Source organism: Cyprinodon tularosa, unplaced genomic scaffold, assembly GCF_016077235.1.
Source record: "Cyprinodon tularosa strain WSP-4 unplaced genomic scaffold, ASM1607723v1 ctg178, whole genome shotgun sequence".
Lineage (NCBI taxonomy): Eukaryota > Metazoa > Chordata > Actinopteri > Cyprinodontiformes > Cyprinodontidae > Cyprinodon > Cyprinodon tularosa.
In genome coordinates, this window is record NW_024038597.1 from 832,441 (window position 1) to 853,696 (window position 21,256).

Here is a 21,256-nt window from a genome sequence, read left to right on the forward strand (position 1 = left end):
TAATGGTTTATTAATATGCATCACGGCAAATAGAAATGGACATAATCTCTACTTTATCTTTTAATGATGTTAATGATGTCATTAAAAAACAGCATCACTGGTCTCATGTAATCTATTCATGATATAAAGTATAGATATATGACTTTCTATCTCCCCTTTTTTTATCTAAATAAACTCCGTATTGATGTTTAGTGCTGAACTGCACCTGTTTAAAGCCTAAAATACAAATAATTAAACAACTTCCCATTTTAACCTGTCAAATGTTTTCTACAGTTAGTATCAGACTGATAATTTCTGTCAAAGATATTCAGTTATAGATTGAAACACCAACTGGCAGCAGGTTTAATTCAGCTTAATAACAGAGGCTCAAGCAGCATCACAGTTTGTTAATTAATATTTAGGTTATAAACTAACAGCTTTATATTTGACCTTCGAACTAAAAGAAATCAAGTATGGATGTCATTGAATGAAATCAGTCCGTTTTTTGTCTTTTTTATTGTATTCCAATGCAGGTCCAGGTTTCCACGACGATACATCCAGCGTTGTGCATGAACGATGTCACTGAATCTTTACCTGTTTTTAGTGAACAGTGAGCTGAACGGATCAGTTTTGAAGTAATGAATATGAACTAGACTCACAGCTCAGAGCTGCAGACTGTATTCTCATTCTATGAATGCATTGCTCTAAAGCTTCAACACAACCCTGACTCTCCATCCTTGTCTTAAAACTACCCTTGAACATAAACTGCATTAATAGCAGTGGCGGCTTGCCAATAGAGGGCGCTAGGGAGTGGCCCCACCAGCCCGATGACCTTGATTAAGAGTCTTAATTTAAGACTTAAAAATAAACAAATAAAACTTATTTATAAAGTTGTTAAAAAAATTACTATTATAAATTGTTAAAGGGTCATTTAATTTTTAGTCAGATTTGTGATGTATTTCCGCCCTAGGGTGCAAAAATGTTTGCACGTTGACTCTTGTTAAAAGTTGTACATCAGCAGTAGCTCCTCTGCAATACAGAAGTATAGGAGAGCTCTGGGCGCTGCTAAGCTACACACCGGTGACAGGAACTGTCGTAACAGTTGCAGTGCAGATGATTGACAGTCCGAGTCGTGAGGGAAGCAAACTGAAAAAGGGAAGCTGGAGGTGAAACCATTTGAATCTGATCAACTGAACATCAAAATGAATCAGCAATCCAAAGACAGATGGAGACGATTCACTCGGTCTTTGTTCAGGACCTGGTTTAGCTCCAAGGCTAGGCTAACTGCATGCAGTGAGGCTAAGGCTTTATTCTGCTTTCCCCGCCTCGTTTTTCAAACGTCAGCTAGGACTGATTTAAAGCACTTCTTAGAAAAGGCAAAGAAGAATGAACAATCTGGGATTCATATGGAAAATAATAGAATATAGTCTAATTTTTCTACTTCTTTGTCAATTTGCATAGTTGCTGTTAAATAAACACATTCTCAGAAAATAAATAGTTTTTATGTATAAAAAATATATAAAGCTGACTAATAGCTTCTCCGTTATTAAACTGGTACATTATTTTTTTTTTAGGTTACACAATATTGGACCATGGAAAACACAGATTTACTTTCACAAAGCATCAGAAGGATTTATGTACAAAAAGTAAACCTGTCCATGAAATAATGTTTTCTTTTTAAAGTGTTTTTTGTTGTTGCCATTCATATAAATATACTGATGTGATAACTTATGTTTTTAATTTTGAATTTGGATCCAGTTCCTTAAGTGATGTTGAGCTTCTGCTGCTAAATAGCCTCAAAATGCTCGATCTGTTCCTTAAAGGATTCATGAAACTGTTGTGAGGTTAAGATGTAGTGAAGATGATTTCAGGACCTCTAAGAATGTCAACGAAGGACAAGTGGGCTCTTCTTATGACTGCAACATAGCTCCATATTTCCACCACTGCAGACACTGTGCTGCGGGTGTAAGTGCCTCTACATGAACACACAAATAAAAACAAGCAAAGATGGCATTTATATAAAATAACAAACTGAAATAAAATACTGCAAGGAGGAAAATGATGAACAGTATAAGATAATTTCACCTGTAAATATCTTTGGGAGATTTGGAAGATGGTTTATCTGATGAACAAAAGCAATGCAGCGTCTTCTGTGTTGCTTGAATACTGAAACATTTTGAGATAATCAAAATGGATTTATTACTTTCAATGGTGATAAAGTTATTTTGAACCAATAACAGAAAAATCCTCAGATCTGATCAGAGGTGTTAAAAGCATTCGTGTTTATTACTCCAGTATAAGTCAATCCTACTGTTTAAAAACCGTTTGTAAAAGGGAGTTTTTCCTCTCCATTGTCGCTGCATGCATACTCAATGTGAGGGATTGCTGGAGAGTCGATATCTTGGACGAGAGGATCCTGCAAAGTCAAAACGAACATTTCAGGTCTCTGTTAAGTGACCTGAGATGAGGTGTGTTGTGGATTGGCTCTATAGAAACGAAGTGAATTGAATTGAAAATAAACACAACAGTGAAAGGATCTAAATACCGATACCAACTCATCAGATGCATATTTATACAAATGTTTAAATATATAAATTTCTTCCGATATAGCAACAATCTGCCCTTTTGTAATGATCTATTACATAAAACCTAATTAAAATAAGTTTGTTGCAACGTAATAAGCTTTTATGTAAAGGGGTGTGAATACTTTTGAAGGTTACTGTGAGACTATAATCCTTTTAAATTTAATAGTTTCAGGGTTTTTTTTTTTTACCAGTTTTAAGGATTTAAAAAAACAACTAATCTTTAAAAAGGTTAAAAATAAAACATTCCAGGTTGATTGTTCTCTTTGAACCCAAACTATCCCTGACCCCGCATTATGTTCTATTCTTTTATCCTAGTTGGAAATTTTCCCACACTAATTCTGACTGTATGGAAGTTAGCGGGCTATTTCAGTGCCTCTAGTCCAGACTCGCTGGGTCACTCCATGACTCTGCTTCCTTCCAAATATACTCCTCCACAGCTCAGTGACGTTTGAAAAGACGGCAGTACTCGTGTAAAAAGGTCACTGCTGGTTTTCACCACAGACGCTGTAGTAAAATAACTCTAAGTGTTTTTTTTCACAAGTTTGCGGATTTGTCTTTTCACAGACGGGGAGTCATTCTGGTGCCTTCTGGCAGCTTCTCAGCGGGCGATCATGTGCCTTTTAGAGAAAACGCCTTCTGTTAGGCCACTTCGTTTCAAGGCGTTCTGTCCCAGCAGCTGATATTTTTGAAAGGTTCTGTCATCCTTAGAAAATAAACTCTGGATCTCCTTCCATTAGAGGGTGTGCACCCTCACCTTTTCCACATCGCATGTTTCTATTTTATTGGAATTTTATTTGACAAGCTAGAACAAAACTGTGAAGGAAAAGGGGGGAAAAATGCTTTTAAATTATGTGCAAAAACATAATAAAATGTGATTAACATTTAATAACAATCTCTATTATCTCTGAATGAAAAGCAAAAGAAAGAATCTGCTTTAATACACAGAATCAGATATAAATCAGTTGGTTCATTCCCACCGTCTCTGATCCACTGTAAAACCAGGTTAGATGATAAAAGATGACACCACACATGGGATGTCGGATGGGCTCTGTACAATTCATTATTCAAAAATCACAAAGGGGATGACATGGCTGAAAACCCAACAGAGATATGGCAAAGGAACAGCAAAGAAATCTGGAGGAGCTGCAGAGATCCACAGCTCAGGTGGAAGAATCTGTTGAGAGCGAGGCTAGTGGTCCGATCCTCCACAAATATATTTTAGAAAAAAAGGCTGCAGCGTATTTTGGAATGTTGTCCCACAGCATAACCCAAGAAGCTTGAACATCACGATGCAAAATGAAGGCTGAAGGTCTAAAGAGCAAAACTTCCTGTTTAATCAGATATAGGAAGTGATGGTCTGATGTTCTTTCTTTACAATGTGATGAGATTTCTGTTTATTTCAACAGTTTCTTACTAAACGGTCTGTGAGCCTTTTGGCTCATCTGAATTATTAAAAGAGGTTTCAAGAATTTCATCTAAATATATTGCAAAAAAGAACAATCTCCTGTCCAGGGGTGATGCTGAGAAACTAGTCCATGCATTTGTTATTTCAAGGCTGGACTATTGTAATTCTTTACTATCAGGAAGTCCACAAACTGTAGTTAAAAGCCTTCAGCTGATCCAAAATGCTGCAGCCAGAGTTCTGATGAAAATGAAAAAGAGAGATCATATCTCTCCTATCCTGGCTTCTCTTCATTGGCTTCCTGTTAAATCCAGAATAGAATTTAAAATCCTCCTTCTCACATATAAAGCCTTAAATGGCCAAGCTCCATCTGATATCAGAGATCTGATTGTTCCTTATGTTCCTAACAGAGCACTTCGCTCTCAATCTGCAGGTTTACTAGTGGTTCCTAGAATTTCTAAAAGTAGAATGGGAGGCAGATCTTTTAGTTCTCAGGCTCCTCTCCTGTGGAACCAACTACCAGTTTTAGTCCGTGAGGCAGACACCCTGTCTACTTTTAAGGCTAGGCTTAAAACTTTCCTTTTTGATAAAGCTTATAGTTAGAGTGGCTCAGGTTATCCTGAGCTATCTCTATAGTTCTGCTGCTATAGGCTTAGACTGCTGGAGGACATAGGGAGCCCTTTTTCATCATTCTGCTTCATTCTATCTCTATTCTCCCACTCTGCAGAATCTGTTAGTTCAATCTCTAACGTTCTGCTCTCTCTGCTTTTTCTCATAGTAGCTTCATCTGGTCTGTTCCTGTTTGGCTGTGACTCCATCCTGGAGAGAAATATCAGCTGTGCTGCTGCCATCAACACCTTTGTTTCTAGATGTTGGAGATTGGCCTGTTTTCCAGTGTAGTCCTGTTTCTCTGACTGTGCCTAACTGGATGTGCTCTCTTCATCCTCTGACATGGGAGCTGGCTCGGAGCTCGTCTGCCTGGCTGTGTGTTTCCTGGACGGGGCCGCCTGTGGAGCTGGTTGACAGTTGCCTTTTGTATCTATGCTTCTTTTTCTATGTCTGCTTCTGTCTCCTTGAACCCCAGTGGGCCTCAGCAGATGGCCGCTCACACTGAGCCTGGTTCTGCTGGAGGTTTCTTCCTGTTCAAAGGGAGTTTTTCCTCTCCACTGTCGCTACAAGCATGCTTAGTGTGAGGGATTGCTGAAGAGTCAATGAGTCGATGCAATCAGCTGGTTTTCCTTAGATAGAAAACTTTGAATCAATCTGACTGGATGATCTGATACGTGTGAATTGGTGCAATAGAAATAAACTGAAGTAAATTTAATTGATCATTTTGATCAGCAAGAGCTTTGACTTTTAAGGTCTCCTCTAGATCTGAATTAAATTTCAATTCAGTTAATTTCTATAGCGTCAATTCACAACATGTCATCTCAAGGTACTTTCCAGTTCACCAGATCATCCAGTAAAGTGGATTCAAAGTTTTCTATCTAAGGAAAACTTCTGCTGCTTTCACCACTTCTGGGGGTTTTTTTTAACATTATGTAAGACTGTGCCATTAAGAAACAATTTGATCATTTCTGACTTCATAAAACATAATTGAAAGTATGTTTTTTTTATAATTGCAGCAAAATGTGATCAAATCTATTAACATATTTTGTAATAGATTCTATTGTATCGTGGCATTTTCACATTGCATAGTGGCTGTAATGAAATGCATTAATATTGTGAATTATGAAATAATTGAAGACAAACCTGAATTTAAGTTCATCCTAATCAATAAGCTTTTGACAACTGTCATGTTCTGTATCCTTTATATTCAAAATATGAACATGGAGAATGTTCCACTTATCCAAAAACATTCCCTAAACTTAAATCTTCACACTCCAGGTATACTGTAGAAGTCACCTTCCATGCATGATTTGTTGTCTTGCAGTCAAGATTTTTATTTATTTTTTGGTGACATTCTTATCAGCAAATCCTCTTACCAGCAATCACGTTTTCAGCACCATGGAGAGTGCAGCCCTTAAATCACCACTGATACATATAAATCACATTTAGGAGATTCTGATTTGTGATGTTATCTAACCATTTGCAGATCATCCAATTTACTGATAGTGAAAATCCTTCATTCACCACTCATTCCAGCAGAGCCAGAAATTATTTCAGTGTTCCAATTAATCTAGAAGGCACTTTAAACCTCAGGGTTGGTCAGTGGTTTATTGGTCGAGAATCCACAAAAATGCAGCCTGAATAATAACTAATGTGTTCCATAAATCAACCTTCATCTTCCACCAGTGAAGTTAGTATCAAATAAGATTTATTAATGTAGAAATAAAGATTTATTTTCACATTTCATGTAATGATTTCAGTGAGATATTGATAGAAAAATATATCATTAATTTTTGTAATAATTTCATTGAAATGTATTCATGCAGATATAAACATAAATTCAAAAACATGACTTTTTTTCAAAATGTAAGATTCTTAAAGGTGAAATTACCCACCGCAATTTTAATGTGAATGTGCTTTACTGGAGGCATCCATGTTGTCAAAGAACACTACTGCCACCTATTGGTTAGTGACGTCACGGTGCGGTATCGGCTGTTGATCAAGTCCCAGTGCTGTATCTGGTGTTTGTCACAACGCGCTATTATCCAAGTCATCTTGAAAACATTCTTCTTCCAAATGTTGGCTACATATTACGGGTTTTTTCTCTGGCCAGAAGTTCGATGGCAAATCCTCCCTCTTCAAGTTGGCGATCCAACGACCAACCCGTCCGTGGAGGATCAGGAATCAGAAAGGTGGAATAACTCTTTTTTTTTCACTTTTACCCGATGTATTCCAGCATCCAGCTGCCATGCACGTGGGCATTGTCAGTTTCACTATAGCTCTGGTGAATTTCAATGGTGAAGTCCTCTGGAAATCTTCAATAATTGTTGTTGATTGCAGATGTGTCTAGTAGTTCCCATTGATTTAGCTTGTAAAGCGGGGAGAATGGCGCTAGGCTTACCGCACCGTGACGTCACTGCTGGAAGATGGCAGGAGGGAGGGGCTACTATATTTGGGCAAAAATGGCCGCTCCCAGACTCATTGAACACAACGAAAATGATTACTTTCATTCTTTTACTGATTAACGCTAAATTCATTAAATCACAGCCAACGCATTAGTTTTAGGTATAAATAATGATCCATTAATTGTTCCTTGCTGACAGGACTTTTCCTTTAGGTACAGTCATTTATACACCTAGGAGCAAAAAAAGGCAGTTCTTCTCTCGATCGCCATCTAACCTTCTATTTGTGAACATTTGAAAAATGATTGTAAGGAAATGAAATGAACAGTAATGTGTTTCCTCTGGAGGAATCAGTAACTGTTACTCTCCACTCATATCTTTCTTCAATCAGTGCGCTTTAGATTGTAAAAAATAAAATATGAGATGCATTTCATTTAGCATTTAAGATGAACTTTTTGTTTTAATGAAGTTGCTTGTTCTTTTAGCAATCACTTAGACAACGTGTCATGGCCAGGCTGCACAGCAGGGTGTCTGAGCTTTTCAGGGACGGGCCTTGGATCCAGATTATCTGTAGTTTGTATGCAGACAGCAAACCCTGTTCCTTCATGTCATCTCGCAGCACCTTCCAGTCTCCCACGAGGTTATGGACATATTGGTCCTGCTTACTTATGCACTACACAATTTGAGACAACAAAGGAAAGATAATCATTTTAAGATGCAAGGGATGTGATGATAGCCGAAGATTATTTTGTAATTTCTTTAATAAGAAATGTATAGAAAAAAACTGGTTTCCTATCATCACACCAGTGTTCATCTCTCTACAAGGCAGTTCACTAATGTTCTCAAATATGGAGGATATTTAAAGCATACAAACATCATGTCATAAGGGCTGTTAGGTCTCTAGTCAGACTCATTTCCATTGAGGGTTGGGCTGCGCTAAGGTTGCATTTTGTCCCTGATCAGCTGAACAGCAGCTTAAGAAGTATCCTCGCTCCTTGTGATGCACAAATCAGTTCTCAGATGCAAACTATATATTTGTGCACAAGAATTGTATTTTCTGTAAATTACTTATATAGCATACTTTTGAAAATTATAATTTATGGGCAAAAATTGCTACGTAAAAATCGTACCTTTTGAAAAAGTCATTTACTTCAAATATAAGTATTTCTGCATCCATACATCTCAATATTATATTAAAATATTACAAAAATTATCATAGTAGCTTCATCTGGTCTGTCCCTGTCTGCCTCGTCTGCCTGGCTGTGTGTTTCCTGGACAGGGCCGCCTGTGGAGCATCTGGTGAATTGTAAAGCGCCGTGAGATGACATGGGCTGTGAATTGGCACTATGTAAATAAACTGAATTAAAACTGAGAGTTTGAGAGTTTACTCTGGCCATCCCTCTCTAACAGAAAAGAATAATTTTTGTGATCTGAAACACTGAAGTGAGACAAAAAAAGAAATAAATGCAAAACAAATAAAAAAAAAAACCTGCTGCTGAGCTGAAGTATCGACTTGGGGAAACTAAACCGTTCACATCAACGTAATGGAATTTTTTTAAACATTTATTGCTTTTCTTCAGCTTCACATCTATAACCTTCCACATGCACAAGTATCACACCAACCTGCTTTAAGCCACATCTGCAAACGAATGAAACTGCAGCGTTTGAACATGTTGTTGGAAAAGAGAGTGAAAAATATTCAATGTCTAGACTTCAGATTGACTAGTTTCCATCTAGAAATCAAGCCTAAGATCTCAGCTGGAAGTAAAACCCACGCATGCTTTGCCTTTTCTTTTTTTGTTGGAAATTTAAAGGAGCATCATCATTGTATTCAGTAATGCAGCTGAGCTGCTGAGGTCTCCTCATTGCCGGTTCTCCTGCAGCTACTGCTGCACTCTGGCAGCCTGAGTTTTACCTTCACTATAGATCTTTAAAGAACAGCAGCCCCCCCCTCCCTCATCACAGGCATCATGAGCCTGAATGCATGTCAGGTGGGTTGGTTCATCAGAAACTGAGCGCTGGTGCCAGCGTTGGGCTGTGCTTCTGATCTGTGAATTGCGCCGAGCGGAAACGCTGCAGAGAAGAAGATGACAAAACTACACCTCGCCTGGGAGATGGGACGCCCCACTGAGGTGTTCTTTATTTGACAGAAAAATGTCACAGGTGGGAAGCGATGGGGACGCTTAGAAGCTGTGAAATATGAAGCTGTAGCTCAGGAGCAGCTTCAGGTATGACTGTAAGTGAACATTTGTGGTGGATTCAGTGGATTTAAACCCCAGACTCGCCCTCCGGGTTCCTGAGACCCACTGATCCACTGGATTCATAGGTTAAATGCAGCGGAGACATTTCATTAGACACGATCATGTTGGAATCAGATTAGATTTCTGTTTTTTTGCATTGAGCTTCATATTTTCTTGGTAACAGCGAATGCAGGGCAGAACTCCTTAAACCAAGGATCTTCAACGTTTTCCAGGCCAAGGACCCTCAAACTGATGGCGAGATGGAGTGGGGACCCCCAATATATATATATATATATATATATATATTTTTTTTTTTTTTTTTTTTTTTTTAACAAGGAAAAAAATCCCATTGGGATTAAAAACCTCTTTTTCAAGGGAGTCCTGGCCAAGAGGCAGCAAAGTTACGAAACCAACATAGATACATTAAAATAAATGACAAAAGAAGAAGAAAAGAAGAAAAAAAAACATATCAAGGAAAACAATTACAGATCATTGAGGCTGCTTCAAATTCTTGCACTTTAAACTTAAAAGAATTTAAAGATAAAACCTCAGTCAATTTCCAGTTTCTTTGTAAAAAATTCCACGCACAAGGAGCTGCATAGCTAAAGGCTTTCTGTGTGAATTGATGACTGAAATACATCTTCTGCCTGCATTTATCGTGAGGTTTACTACAGTGTGTTGAGTTCATGTTAATATGTATTTAAAGACATTTCAATTAGTGGAAAAAAAAAGTCTAATCAGCCCAAACTTTCGTGACCCCCATGCAGTACCTCTGCGTACCCCCTAGGGGTCGCGGACCCGATGTTGAAGACCTCCGCCTTAAACGATAAGCTGACAGCCGAGCAGACTCTGCCGGCGTGACTTTGCTTTCATATCAGATCCAAACCCGGAGTCTAAATGGAAAAAGATCAGGAGTTTTAAAGCTGTTAACGTTTTATCTGGAGTATTTGGAAAAATTCATTTAGATGACATCCAGATTAGATGGTCCCAGAGGATGAATCTAAGAGATCAAATGAGACTTTAAAGCAACTCTAGGAACAATCCTGAGGTTTTGTTCTTAAACCCTGAAGCTATTCTCCCACTTCACCAGATTTGTATTTCCAGAGTATCTCCCTGATCGGCTTCCTGTGTGAAACACCATTTCAGTTTTTGTAATTGGTTGCTGCTCTGCAGAGGTGTCAACTACAAATACTTCATTACTTTACTTCAGTAGAAATGTTAGCTGTCTCTACTTTACTGAAGCAAATATTTTTTAGACAACTTTTTACTTTCTACTCCTTAAATTTTAAAAATAGACTCGCTAGTTTTATTTTATTTAAGCTAATTTTCTTTTTGGCCTGTTGGTATTTAAAAAAAAAATAACAACCATGAAAATAATTAGATTCATCCAGATAATTAATGATTTTGTGGTTGGACTCAGTGCTGCCCCAACTTGTTGTTCACCACAGACCAAAATAAATAGTTTTTCAATATGATGCAAAGTTAAATTTGACACTGTTACCATTAGTTATAAAACTAAAGAAGTTATCATCCAGAATAATAGAAAAATGTTCCTTTATTTTGGAGTGCAGTGAAGCTTCTGTCCTTAAAATTTTTTTCTGCATTACTTTTACTTTTATACTTTAAGTAGGTTTAAAAATGGTACTTTTAATTTATTTTAATTAGCGTTGCGCCGATGCCGTTTTTGGCCCCGATACCTGGCTGTGCAGTATTGGCTGATACCGATACCATCTGTTTGAAATTGATGTGTGTGTATAAATGAAGAACTGCAGACTAGTGGGTGTAAAATAATTGCCACCATGGCTTCAAGCTGCTGCCTACCTTTGTGAAGCAGGAAAAAGACTAAAAGTGAATCCAGTAGAACTTTTTATTGCCTACCTGGAATGGATGACAATAGTTGAAGAAACTTTTTGCTCTCAAAATGGAATCGGTGACCTATTTGTCGGTACTCATTGATACCGATACCACCATTTTAGTGCAACACTACTTTTAATTCAATTCTATTCAGTTTACTTCTATAGCACCAATTCACTCACTTCAACCCATGTCATCTTAAGACACTTTATAACTTAATCAGACCATCCAGTCAAACTGATTCAAAGTTTTCTATCTAAGGAAAACCAGCTGATTGCATCGACTCATTGACTCTTCAGCAATCCCTCACACTAAGCATGCTTGTAGCGACAGTGGAGAGGAAAAACTCCCTTTGAACAGGAAGAAACCTCCAGCAGAACCAGGCTCAGTGTGAGCGGCCATCTGCTGAGGCCCACTGGGGTTCAAGGAGACAGAAGCAGACATAGGAAAAGAAGCATAGATACAAAAGGCAACTGTCAACCAGCTCCACAGGCGGCCCCGTCCAGGAAACACACAGCCAGGCAGACAAGCATGTCAGAGGATGAAGAGAGCACATCCAGTTAGAGAATAGAGATAGAATGAAGCAGAATGATGAAAAAGGGGTCCCTATGTCCTCCAGCAGTCTAAGCCTATAGCAGCAGAACTATAGAGATAGCTCAGGATAACCTGAGCCACTCTAACTAGAAGCTTTATCAAAAAGGAAAGTTTTAAGCCTAGCCTTAAAAGTAGACAGGGTGTCTGCCTCACGGACTAAAACTGGTAGTTGGTTCCACAGGAGAGGAGCCTGAGAACTAAAAGATCTGCCTCACAAGGAACAATCAGATCTCTGAAATGACACTATTACACTTTTACTTGAGTAAAAAGCTGAAGTTGATCCTTTAACTTCTATAAAAAGTGTTTTTAAACAATAGGATTTATACTTCTGCTGGAGTAATAAACATTAATACTTTTGAAACCTCTGCTGCTCTGACATTAAAATTTTACATGTTTTATCCTCAGGATATGTTTTAGGCAAAGAGGTCATCCATGATGCTCTGGGATGTGTTGAGGACCTAAATGCAGTGAGAACTAGATTAGAGATGGAAAGAAGTCAGAAGGAATCCTTCAGCGAAACGATGTGAGCCTGAAAACTGACATGAGAAGCGAAGGAGGAAGGGAGCAGAAACAATGGTGGGTGATTGAAGGAATTACGTGTCTGGATGAAAACCTGCTGCCTGTTTATGCTGGAAGGCGATTAGTGGAGGAAATACTGGTGAATTTAATCAGCAACAGGCTGCAGCTTCTGGGAACGCTGGGAAACACATGGAACTGAAGGAAAATGATAGGAGGGCCGGTCAAAAGTCCAAATACAGGATAGGAAATATTTACTTCAATCATATCTCAATATGTTGTGGTACTGTAGTGTTAAAAAGATGAAGTAATATTCATCCCTTCCTGTATGGCTGTGACTGCATGGCACGGTGATCATAGCTACGCAGTCACAGATACTGCTCCAGATAAAATCTACAAAAATCATCTTCAGTTACACCAAGAACTGGGAACATCTCAGAGTAAACTGCATTCATCATATTCTTCCAAGTATTTGTTACTAACAAAGGGTCAAACTAAAAGTTTGGATAATTTAGACATTCTTTGGAGATTTTAAACATAATTAATTTTAACTTTATCTTTTAGATGATAAATCAAAACCATTTTCATTAGGGGTGTGGAAAAAATTGTTCTGGCGATAAATTTATATATTATTTTTTAGTTCCTATTATAAAATAATGAGGGAAAATGGGCTACCCTTGAATACAGCCCCATTGTTGGGATCCTGAGGCTTGCCCACCAGAGGGCGCCGAGGATCCCTTCCTGAGGGGCTGTGTCACTGTTGGGATCTGGGGGTCTGTCTACCTGTCTCCACCAGAGGGCGTTAGGGGTGTAAATAATAATCGTTTTGTATCGATGCATCGATCCAAAAGCCGACGATCCAATGCATCGACACGTCCGCAAGATAATCGATTCATGTTTTTTTTTTTCCTCCGGTCTATTTTTATCCATTTGCTCCTGGGCGTAATTCTCCTCCCGTGCTGCGGTGGTGCTAAACCTATTTTGCCCTCCTACCTCGCTTCCTGGTTATACTCTTACAGCAGTTTGTTGCAGCAAGCTTCACACAGACATTTTTAAATTATGCTCAGTATTGAAGCGTGGTCTGAGCTACACGCTGTGGGTCTAGATACGGCCGAGGCGGCGAGGAAGTGGGGACGAGTTTAGTCCGACGACGGAGGGACATGAGGGCCAAAAAGAGCGGAGAACCAGGTGGAAAACGGGTCCCAGCGTTCTCGCGCACCTCGCTCTTCTAGCGGGTCAAACTTCACGAGTTGTTTTACGCAATTTCGGTCATAAAAACAAAACAAGCCGGCCTCCTGTCTGGTGCACTGTTTGCGGTCAGCTACAATCTGGGAGAGCGTCTCTCAAGGGGGCGGTGACGTCGACACTGGAGCCATCTTCTTCTTCTTTTTTTTAAAGGCGGTTGCAAACAACTTATAGGTGCATTACCGCCACCTTCCAGAATGGAGTATGGACCAGACAAACTATTATATTCTCCCTAAAATACCCGTTCTTCTTAGAAAATTAAAAATACTACCAAAAACTACATCCCCAGATGACCTTTGAAACAATTCCCTTATATCTAGTTTATTTTTATTCCTGTCTAACTCTCTACACAACATCTCTCTTTCCTGAATATATTTATTACATTCTAAAAAAATATGTTGGACAGTTATTCTGGAGCCGAGGTATTGCATTGAACTCATTACACTGATATTGTGCAGGATTTTTGCAGTATTTTTTTATGCAACTTTTCTACTTCTGTTATTTGCTGTTGTTTCTAAAGAAAATGCATAATGATATTACAGCTTTCATTGATTTATTTCAAACTTGAAACTTTGTTTAGCCTGTAAGGTGTAAAAAAATAATAATAATAATAATAAAAAAAAATTAACCGATTAATCGATTAATCGAATCGAATCGAGGTGTATTCTTAAGTATCGAAAATAATCGAATCGTTGGGTCAGGAAATCGATACTGAATCGAATCGCCATGATGGATGTGATTTACACCCCTAGAGGGCGTACTGGATCTCCTGAGGCGGGAGCTGACTTCACCAGCTGTTCTTCATCTGCTCATCAGGAGACCAGCATTTAAGTGGGCTGAGGACCACACTCCAGTGCCAGAGTGTTAGTCAGTCACGGTACAGCAAACCCTGAGCCAACCTGCCTGTCTAGTCTCCTGACTACCTAAACCTGAACCTGAACCTGATCCATTTTTGTCTTCTCTGCTTCCCAGGTTGAACCTGCCTGAAACCAGAAACCCCCTGAAGAGTTTTCTCTGTTGGAAATCGGTCTGCCTGATCTCAGTGGAACCCTGGTAAACCAAACCTGTCAAGGATCTGTCAGCCAGCCCCCAGGAGAATCTGGAAGGGAAACTGAAACTGAAAACAGGTGATCTACAAGCCCTACTAAACTCAGCTCCAACCTTAGCCCTCTGCCTGCCGTCAGCCTCTGAGCCCTCCTAGTTCCCCCCTTCTGCCTGCTCAGCTCAAACCTCTGAACATTGTACCCAGTCGTGACCAGCCCCTGGACCTGATTACCCACCTGATCTGTTTTTTGTATGCTACCTTCATTAAACCTTTGAACTTTTTCCTTGACTCCGGTTGTGTCCTGCATATGGGCTAGAATCCTGATACCCATTATGACACCCATGGAGTCCTTTTGCTGTGCGGCGCGGCGCCATATCTGTAGCAGAAGAAGTGGACTGACTATAACCCCAAACAACATAGGTACCAAAATAACTAAACGATCAATATCTTCTGTGGAAAATATACAGCACTTGCTTTTTTTATCTTTACACGTTATTTTGATAGTTAAGAAAAATATCATAATATATAGTGACATTGCAGTACAATGATAATATTGTATCGTGACCCAAGAATTGTGACATGTGTCGTATCGCAGCTAGCCTCGTGAGACCATCCTGATCTCGTGAGCTTTCAAGGTTTCACTCGCTACTCTCCGTTAAAGAAAATTTGGAGCCGTTCACCAAACGAACGTCCAATCAGCGTTGGCTTTGAGGCGGGTTGAGGTGTGACGCAACGAGAACCGCGACAGTTCAGTCTAAAGAACATGGCGGCTTCAGCCGATAAAACTAGCTTTAGCGTGGCTACGGAGCAAGTTTTATCGGAATTACAGAGTATTTCTTCACTGAAAGAAGAGCAAAACACTGCTCTGGAGGCTTTTCTCAGAGGAAAAGATGTTTTTGATCTTCTCCCGACTGGTTTCGGCAAAAGTAGCCTGGCTTGTGGTTGTGTTTTCTTCGTCGCTCTGTTAGTACGTCATATGCTTCGTTGATCTGATTGGTTTATTTGGCCCGTCTATCACCAACATAGGCCAATCAGCTAACCAGTATTTTCGCCCCTTCCCAAAATTACTTCAACGGAAGGTTTCCAGATGGATATGCTGAGCAAATCCATCTGGCGGAGTCAGGTTATATCGCAGCACCCATGCCAATACTCACCCCTACTTATCATGGCAAGAAATGTAACAATCACTAATGCAATTAATGGTCAACACTTTAAAAAGATCAAACTGGTGTAAAGGAAGTCAGAAGTAAAGAGAGAGAGCATCCAGGAAGCTTTTTCAATTTAAAGGAATAGTACACCCAAAACATGATTAGCCTTCATTTTCTACTCACCCCCATGCTGAACAACACTCTGGAGTACTTTTTTGATATCTCAAATGCATCTGGAGATCTGGGAGGCTTCTTGCTGTCTGCTGACATTCAAATAATGGAGGTCTATGGCGCCCGAGGCAGAAAGGTCCATAAAAGTCCACAAAAAACGTGTCAATATTCCTCCATACTGCTCGTCCAATGTATTCCAAGTGTCCTGAGTGGGTAGCGTCCAGAATTTACTCGAAACGAAGTCATTTAGAATGTTTTTAGAGCATAAACAGTAGTGTATAGGATTTCCTGAAAGCGCGTTCACGGGTCTACGGAAACCGCGGCAGACCAAACCAGATGAAAGTGCGCATTCAGCGTCTGCTCTGCCGATAATGCCGGCGTAGAAGAAGAAATGTGCTGTTTACCTGTGCAAAGAAAGAAACAACGAAAGAAAAATGTCTGAGGACTTCAGTGTTGAGGAAGAGCATGAGTTCTTTGCCGAGCTGAATGCGCACTTTCATCTGGTTTGGTCTGCCGCCGTTTCCGTAGACTCGTGAACGCGCTTTTAGGAAATCCTAGATGCTAAACTGATGCCTAGTTGCTGCTCTGCAGAGGTGTCAACTACAAATACTTCATTACTTTACTTCAGTAGAAATGTTAGCTGTCTCTACTTTACTGAAGCAAATATTTTTTAGACAACTTTTTACTTTCTACTCCTTAAATTTTAAAAATAGACTCGCTAGTTTTATTTTATTTAAGCTAATTTTCTTTTTGGCCTGTTGGTATTTAAAAAAAAAATAACAACCATGAAAATAATTAGATTCATCCAGATAATTAATGATTTTGTGGTTGGACTCAGTGCTGCCCCAACTTGTTGTTCACCACAGACCAAAATAAATAGTTTTTCAATATGATGCAAAGTTAAATTTGACACTGTTACCATTAGTTATAAAACTAAAGAAGTTATCATCCAGAATAATAGAAAAATGTTCCTTTATTTTGGAGTGCAGTGAAGCTTCTGTCCTTAACATTTTTTTCTGCATTACTTTTACTTTTATACTTTAAGTAGGTTTAAAAATGGTACTTTTAATTTATTTTAATTAGCGTTGCGCCGATGCCGTTTTTGGCCCCGATACCTGGCTGTGCAGTATTGGCTGATACCGATACCATCTGTTTGAAATTGATGTGTGTGTATAAATGAAGAACTGCAGACTAGTGGGTGTAAAATAATTGCCACCATGGCTTCAAGCTGCTGCCTACCTTTGTGAAGCAGGAAAAAGACTAAAAGTGAATCCAGTAGAACTTTTTATTGCCTACCTGGAATGGATGACAATAGTTGAAGAAACTTTTTGCTCTCAAAATGGAATCGGTGACCTATTTGTCGGTACTCATTGATACCGATACCACCATTTTAGTGCAACACTACTTTTAATTCAATTCTATTCAGTTTACTTCTATAGCACCAATTCACTCACTTCAACCCATGTCATCTTAAGACACTTTATAACTTAATCAGACCATCCAGTCAAACTGATTCAAAGTTTTCTATCTAAGGAAAACCAGCTGATTGCATCGACTCATTGACTCTTCAGCAATCCCTCACACTAAGCATGCTTGTAGCGACAGTGGAGAGGAAAAACTCCCTTTGAACAGGTAGAAACCTCCAGCAGAACCAACAACAACGACCTAAACGACTCCCCATTATAAAGGGATGGACCTGTTTTCATTTATATGTCCATGTTTTTTAAGCCATAACAAGACTTTTCTTGGACCAACCCATAAAGCCTGGAACTCAGCGCCATTCCAGATATTTTTAACTGAGAATACTTCCTGGATGGGAAGCAAAACGTCTTCCCATCCAGGAAGTATTTCCTGTCTGATGTTCAACTGGATGAAGTTGTTTTTCAGATTCCAGAAGTTTATTTCAAATTTATTTCAAATTCTCCAAAAGAAAATGATTTATAGCACCTAGATGATAACTGTTAGTAAGATTTAAACAATTCCTGACTTTAAACCTTCCCACTACAGTCACTGGTTCCTGATCACATGGAAAACCAGAAGCCATGTCAGTTGGCAAAGCAGACAGAGGTGGAATAAGTAAAATAAATAAATAAAAGAGAAAAGGGCTGGAGCTTGATCTGATGTTGGAACAAGAGGGAACGCTCTCAGCCTCACATGTTTGCACAAAAACAATGACTGCACCGAGAGAAGAGATGGAATAACAACAAACACACAAAGGGCCGCTTTTACGCGCATCAACAGAAACCCTTCTTCCTAAAACCTTACACACTTATTGGCGTATTATTTAGCCATAACATTACAAACAGAGCGAGATTTCAGTCTGAGACAGAGCTGCCATTAAATAGTTGGGCTGTCCCACGCCATAAAGCTCGCTGACAGGAAGGGAAGATGAATGTGTGTCTCATTGAAGTGGAAAAGCCCCAAATGATGGCATTCAACAAAAACCTGCAAATGATGATCTAGAGTGCAGCTAACTGTTAAAGCTGCCGCTTCTTCCATCTTCTCCAAACACCACCTGGAAGACGCTCTCCTTCCTTTGCTCTTCAGCTTCCATAGAGGCGCTGGTCCCGTTAGTGCAACCAAACATCAGCAGTAATTAACAGAGGAAAGAGAAAAACTAGGTTCTTTTTTCACTTTCAGGTCGGAAAAGGGTTTCCTTTTTATGTTTGGGGAAGTCTGTTACTAAATGACCATCTATATTTTAGCCTTTGAAGCCTGAATGAAAAGATGAGGAAATCATTTTAGTCGAGGCTGAGGGGCGGATCATTTTACACGGGTTGGATCTTAAATAAATAGAAAAAATACCGTCAGTGAAATAAGGACGTTAAAAGTTTGATGGTTGAGAAAATTTCACTGATAAAGAAAAAACTTCAGTCTTTTACAGTATTAAATTCAATTGAAAATATTTGATTGATCCCAAAAGCAAATTGAGAAAATTACATTTATTTATTTGATAGATTAATCAAATAAAATTCATAAATGAATAAAAAATATAAATGAACTCAACTATTCAATAAATTAAGCCATGTGAATTAGCTCTGTGTTTTTCCCATGTTGCCGGCTGGTTTGGAGCCTTTTCAGTTTAATGCATCAAGTTATCATTTAAAACTGATGTAAAATTTCATTTGAGTATCAGAGTCTGGAAAAATGTTTCTTCTACATGATCAGTTAAAAATATGTAGTCTGAAAACATAAAAAAACTATTCTAAAGGTAAAATAGATAGATGGATGGATGGATGGATGGATGGATGGATGGATGGATGGATGGATGGATGGATGGATGGATGGATGGATGGATGGATGGATGGATGGATGGATGGATAGATAGATAGATAGATAGATAGATAGATAGATAGATAGATAGATAGATAGATAGATAGATAGATAGATAGATCAAATAAAGCTAAAAATCTGAGATAAAGCAAATTCCAAACTAAATTCCAAAAAGCTCTTTGCTTCATCTAAGACTAATCTTCAATATTCTGCCACCATCTGATATTACTGTGTCTATAAAATCTACCCTTTGTAAAAAGAAAAAAAAAAGATGTTTTATTAATGAGAAACTTTGGATAAACTAAGAAAAGCGGTGATTCTGTTCAGTTTGCAGAACAAATGAGCATAAAGCAAACCTACTGTCTGAGTCACAGAACAGATGAACATCCAGAGATGCATCCAGAGGGAGTTTCTTTCTACTGCAGTAAAACTGTGGAGCCGTTTAAATGTGGAATCAAAAACCCAAACAATCTACAGTAGTTCTGCACATAAATGAATAAAAACCATTTAGATTCTATTCATTACAGAGTATCACTGTAAAACAACAGCGTTATTTTAACACCTGCTGATTCAGAAAACATTTGGTTCCTCTCTAAATTAGTTTAAAATATATTCTACAACTAATGTCAGTTAATTTCATTCATATTAGTGTCAATATCCAGAAAACCCTTCAAATTCTGGGTGTTAATTCACACCATATGAAGTTAAAATGTATGACTTTCCAATCTTAAACTGATTATTAAACATCTGAGCAGATTTTCACTCAGTATAATTATAAACCCTGCATTTAATGTCTAATTTAATAGTTTAACTCCAAACAAATTTTTTGTTGCCTCATTGTTAGGTTCTATTTTTTCTGTTATTAGATCTTCACACTGTGTGAAAATGTTTTATGTAACTAAATGTGTAACTAAACAGATTTTAATAATTCTGTCTCAGTCTTTCTTTAGGTGTATTCATTATTTTAAATATCTGGTATTTCTATCTCCATTTTGATCCATGTATTATGGATTAATCAGAAGAATGTTCAGTTATTTTCAGCTCATAAAGATTGATTATTTTCTATTTTAATGGGATTATTAACTGCAGCCTTTCTGCCATTTGCGTTTTCATGACAACCAGCTGATGTTTTAGGACCTTTTAAAGGCTGACCTCTGTTCATCTCTTCCCCCAGGCTTTGCTCCATGACCCGCAGCCTACCTGTCCAGGGCGATGGCAGTCATGGAGTAGATGCTGGCAAAAACTGCCGCGATGGGGAAGAAGTTGTGGAAGCGGCAGTAGACCAGTCCGAAGTACCACTCATTGTGCACCGCGTAGGCAAAGTTGACCACCGTGTTGAAGGCGGACATGGAGGCTTCGGCGAACGCCAAGTTGAGCAGGAAATAGTTGGTGACGGTCCTCATGCGTTTGTGCGCCATAATGATCCAGATCACCGTCACATTACCGACCACCGACACCACAACGATGCAGCTGTAGGCGATGGCCCACAGGATGATTCTCCACACCGGCTGCACGAACTGGTTCCAGTACTCGGTTCCGTTGTTGGTCCCGTTGGAACCAAAGGTCCCGTTTGGCACATCGGTGGTATTGAATAAATAATCCATGATGCAGTTTTCAACGCTACAGGTTGCAGGAAAAACAGGTCCGGTTTCAAAGGCAGACAGAAGTAAGGAGTTTGGCTTCAGGCTCAATCAGAGCCTAAACTTTTCAACTAAACAGACATCAGTCACAGTCTGCCAAGAGTCCATTAAATATCCCCCATCTGTTGATGAGATGAACAGGAGTTCAGAAATATCTCTCCACTCCGCGCCGCGCGTAAAGACAGAGACGCGCCTTTTACGCGCAGAGCTCGTGCGCGCTCACTCCGCTCAGCATCGCAAAGCTCTGCTGTCCTTCTGCTCCTCTGCGCATCTCCTTATGGAGGAGCTGATGCGCCTCCGTCCAATGGGCTGGCTTAGCGGGGATGATTATGGATGAGCTCAGGTAAGTTATTCATCCCATCCGAGCCAAAACCCGCACTGAGAGATTAGCATGCCTAAAAACCTCTGATCTGATATAATTTACTTATTATTCCCCTGCTGGCGATGCCAAACAGATCTATGAATGGATTCATGGCGCACAGAAATAAGAATAATAACAACAATGAGCTGGCGGCAGCAATACTGGGTTAGAATATAATTCCTGTCTAATAAA

General features: G+C 39.1%; 1 protein-coding gene across 1 annotated transcript in view; it reads right to left on the bottom strand.

Moving 5' to 3' along the window:
* Positions 1–20,960, bottom strand: part of tacr1a (tachykinin receptor 1a) — a 140,835-nt gene extending 119,875 nt beyond the window's left edge. The window contains exon 1 of the mRNA XM_038281981.1: positions 20,264–20,960. Coding sequence (XP_038137909.1) covers positions 20,264–20,667 — 404 coding nt within the window. The 5' untranslated portion in view covers positions 20,668–20,960. The remainder of the gene's footprint in view (positions 1–20,263) is intronic.
* Positions 20,961–21,256: the final 296 nt, after the last annotated feature.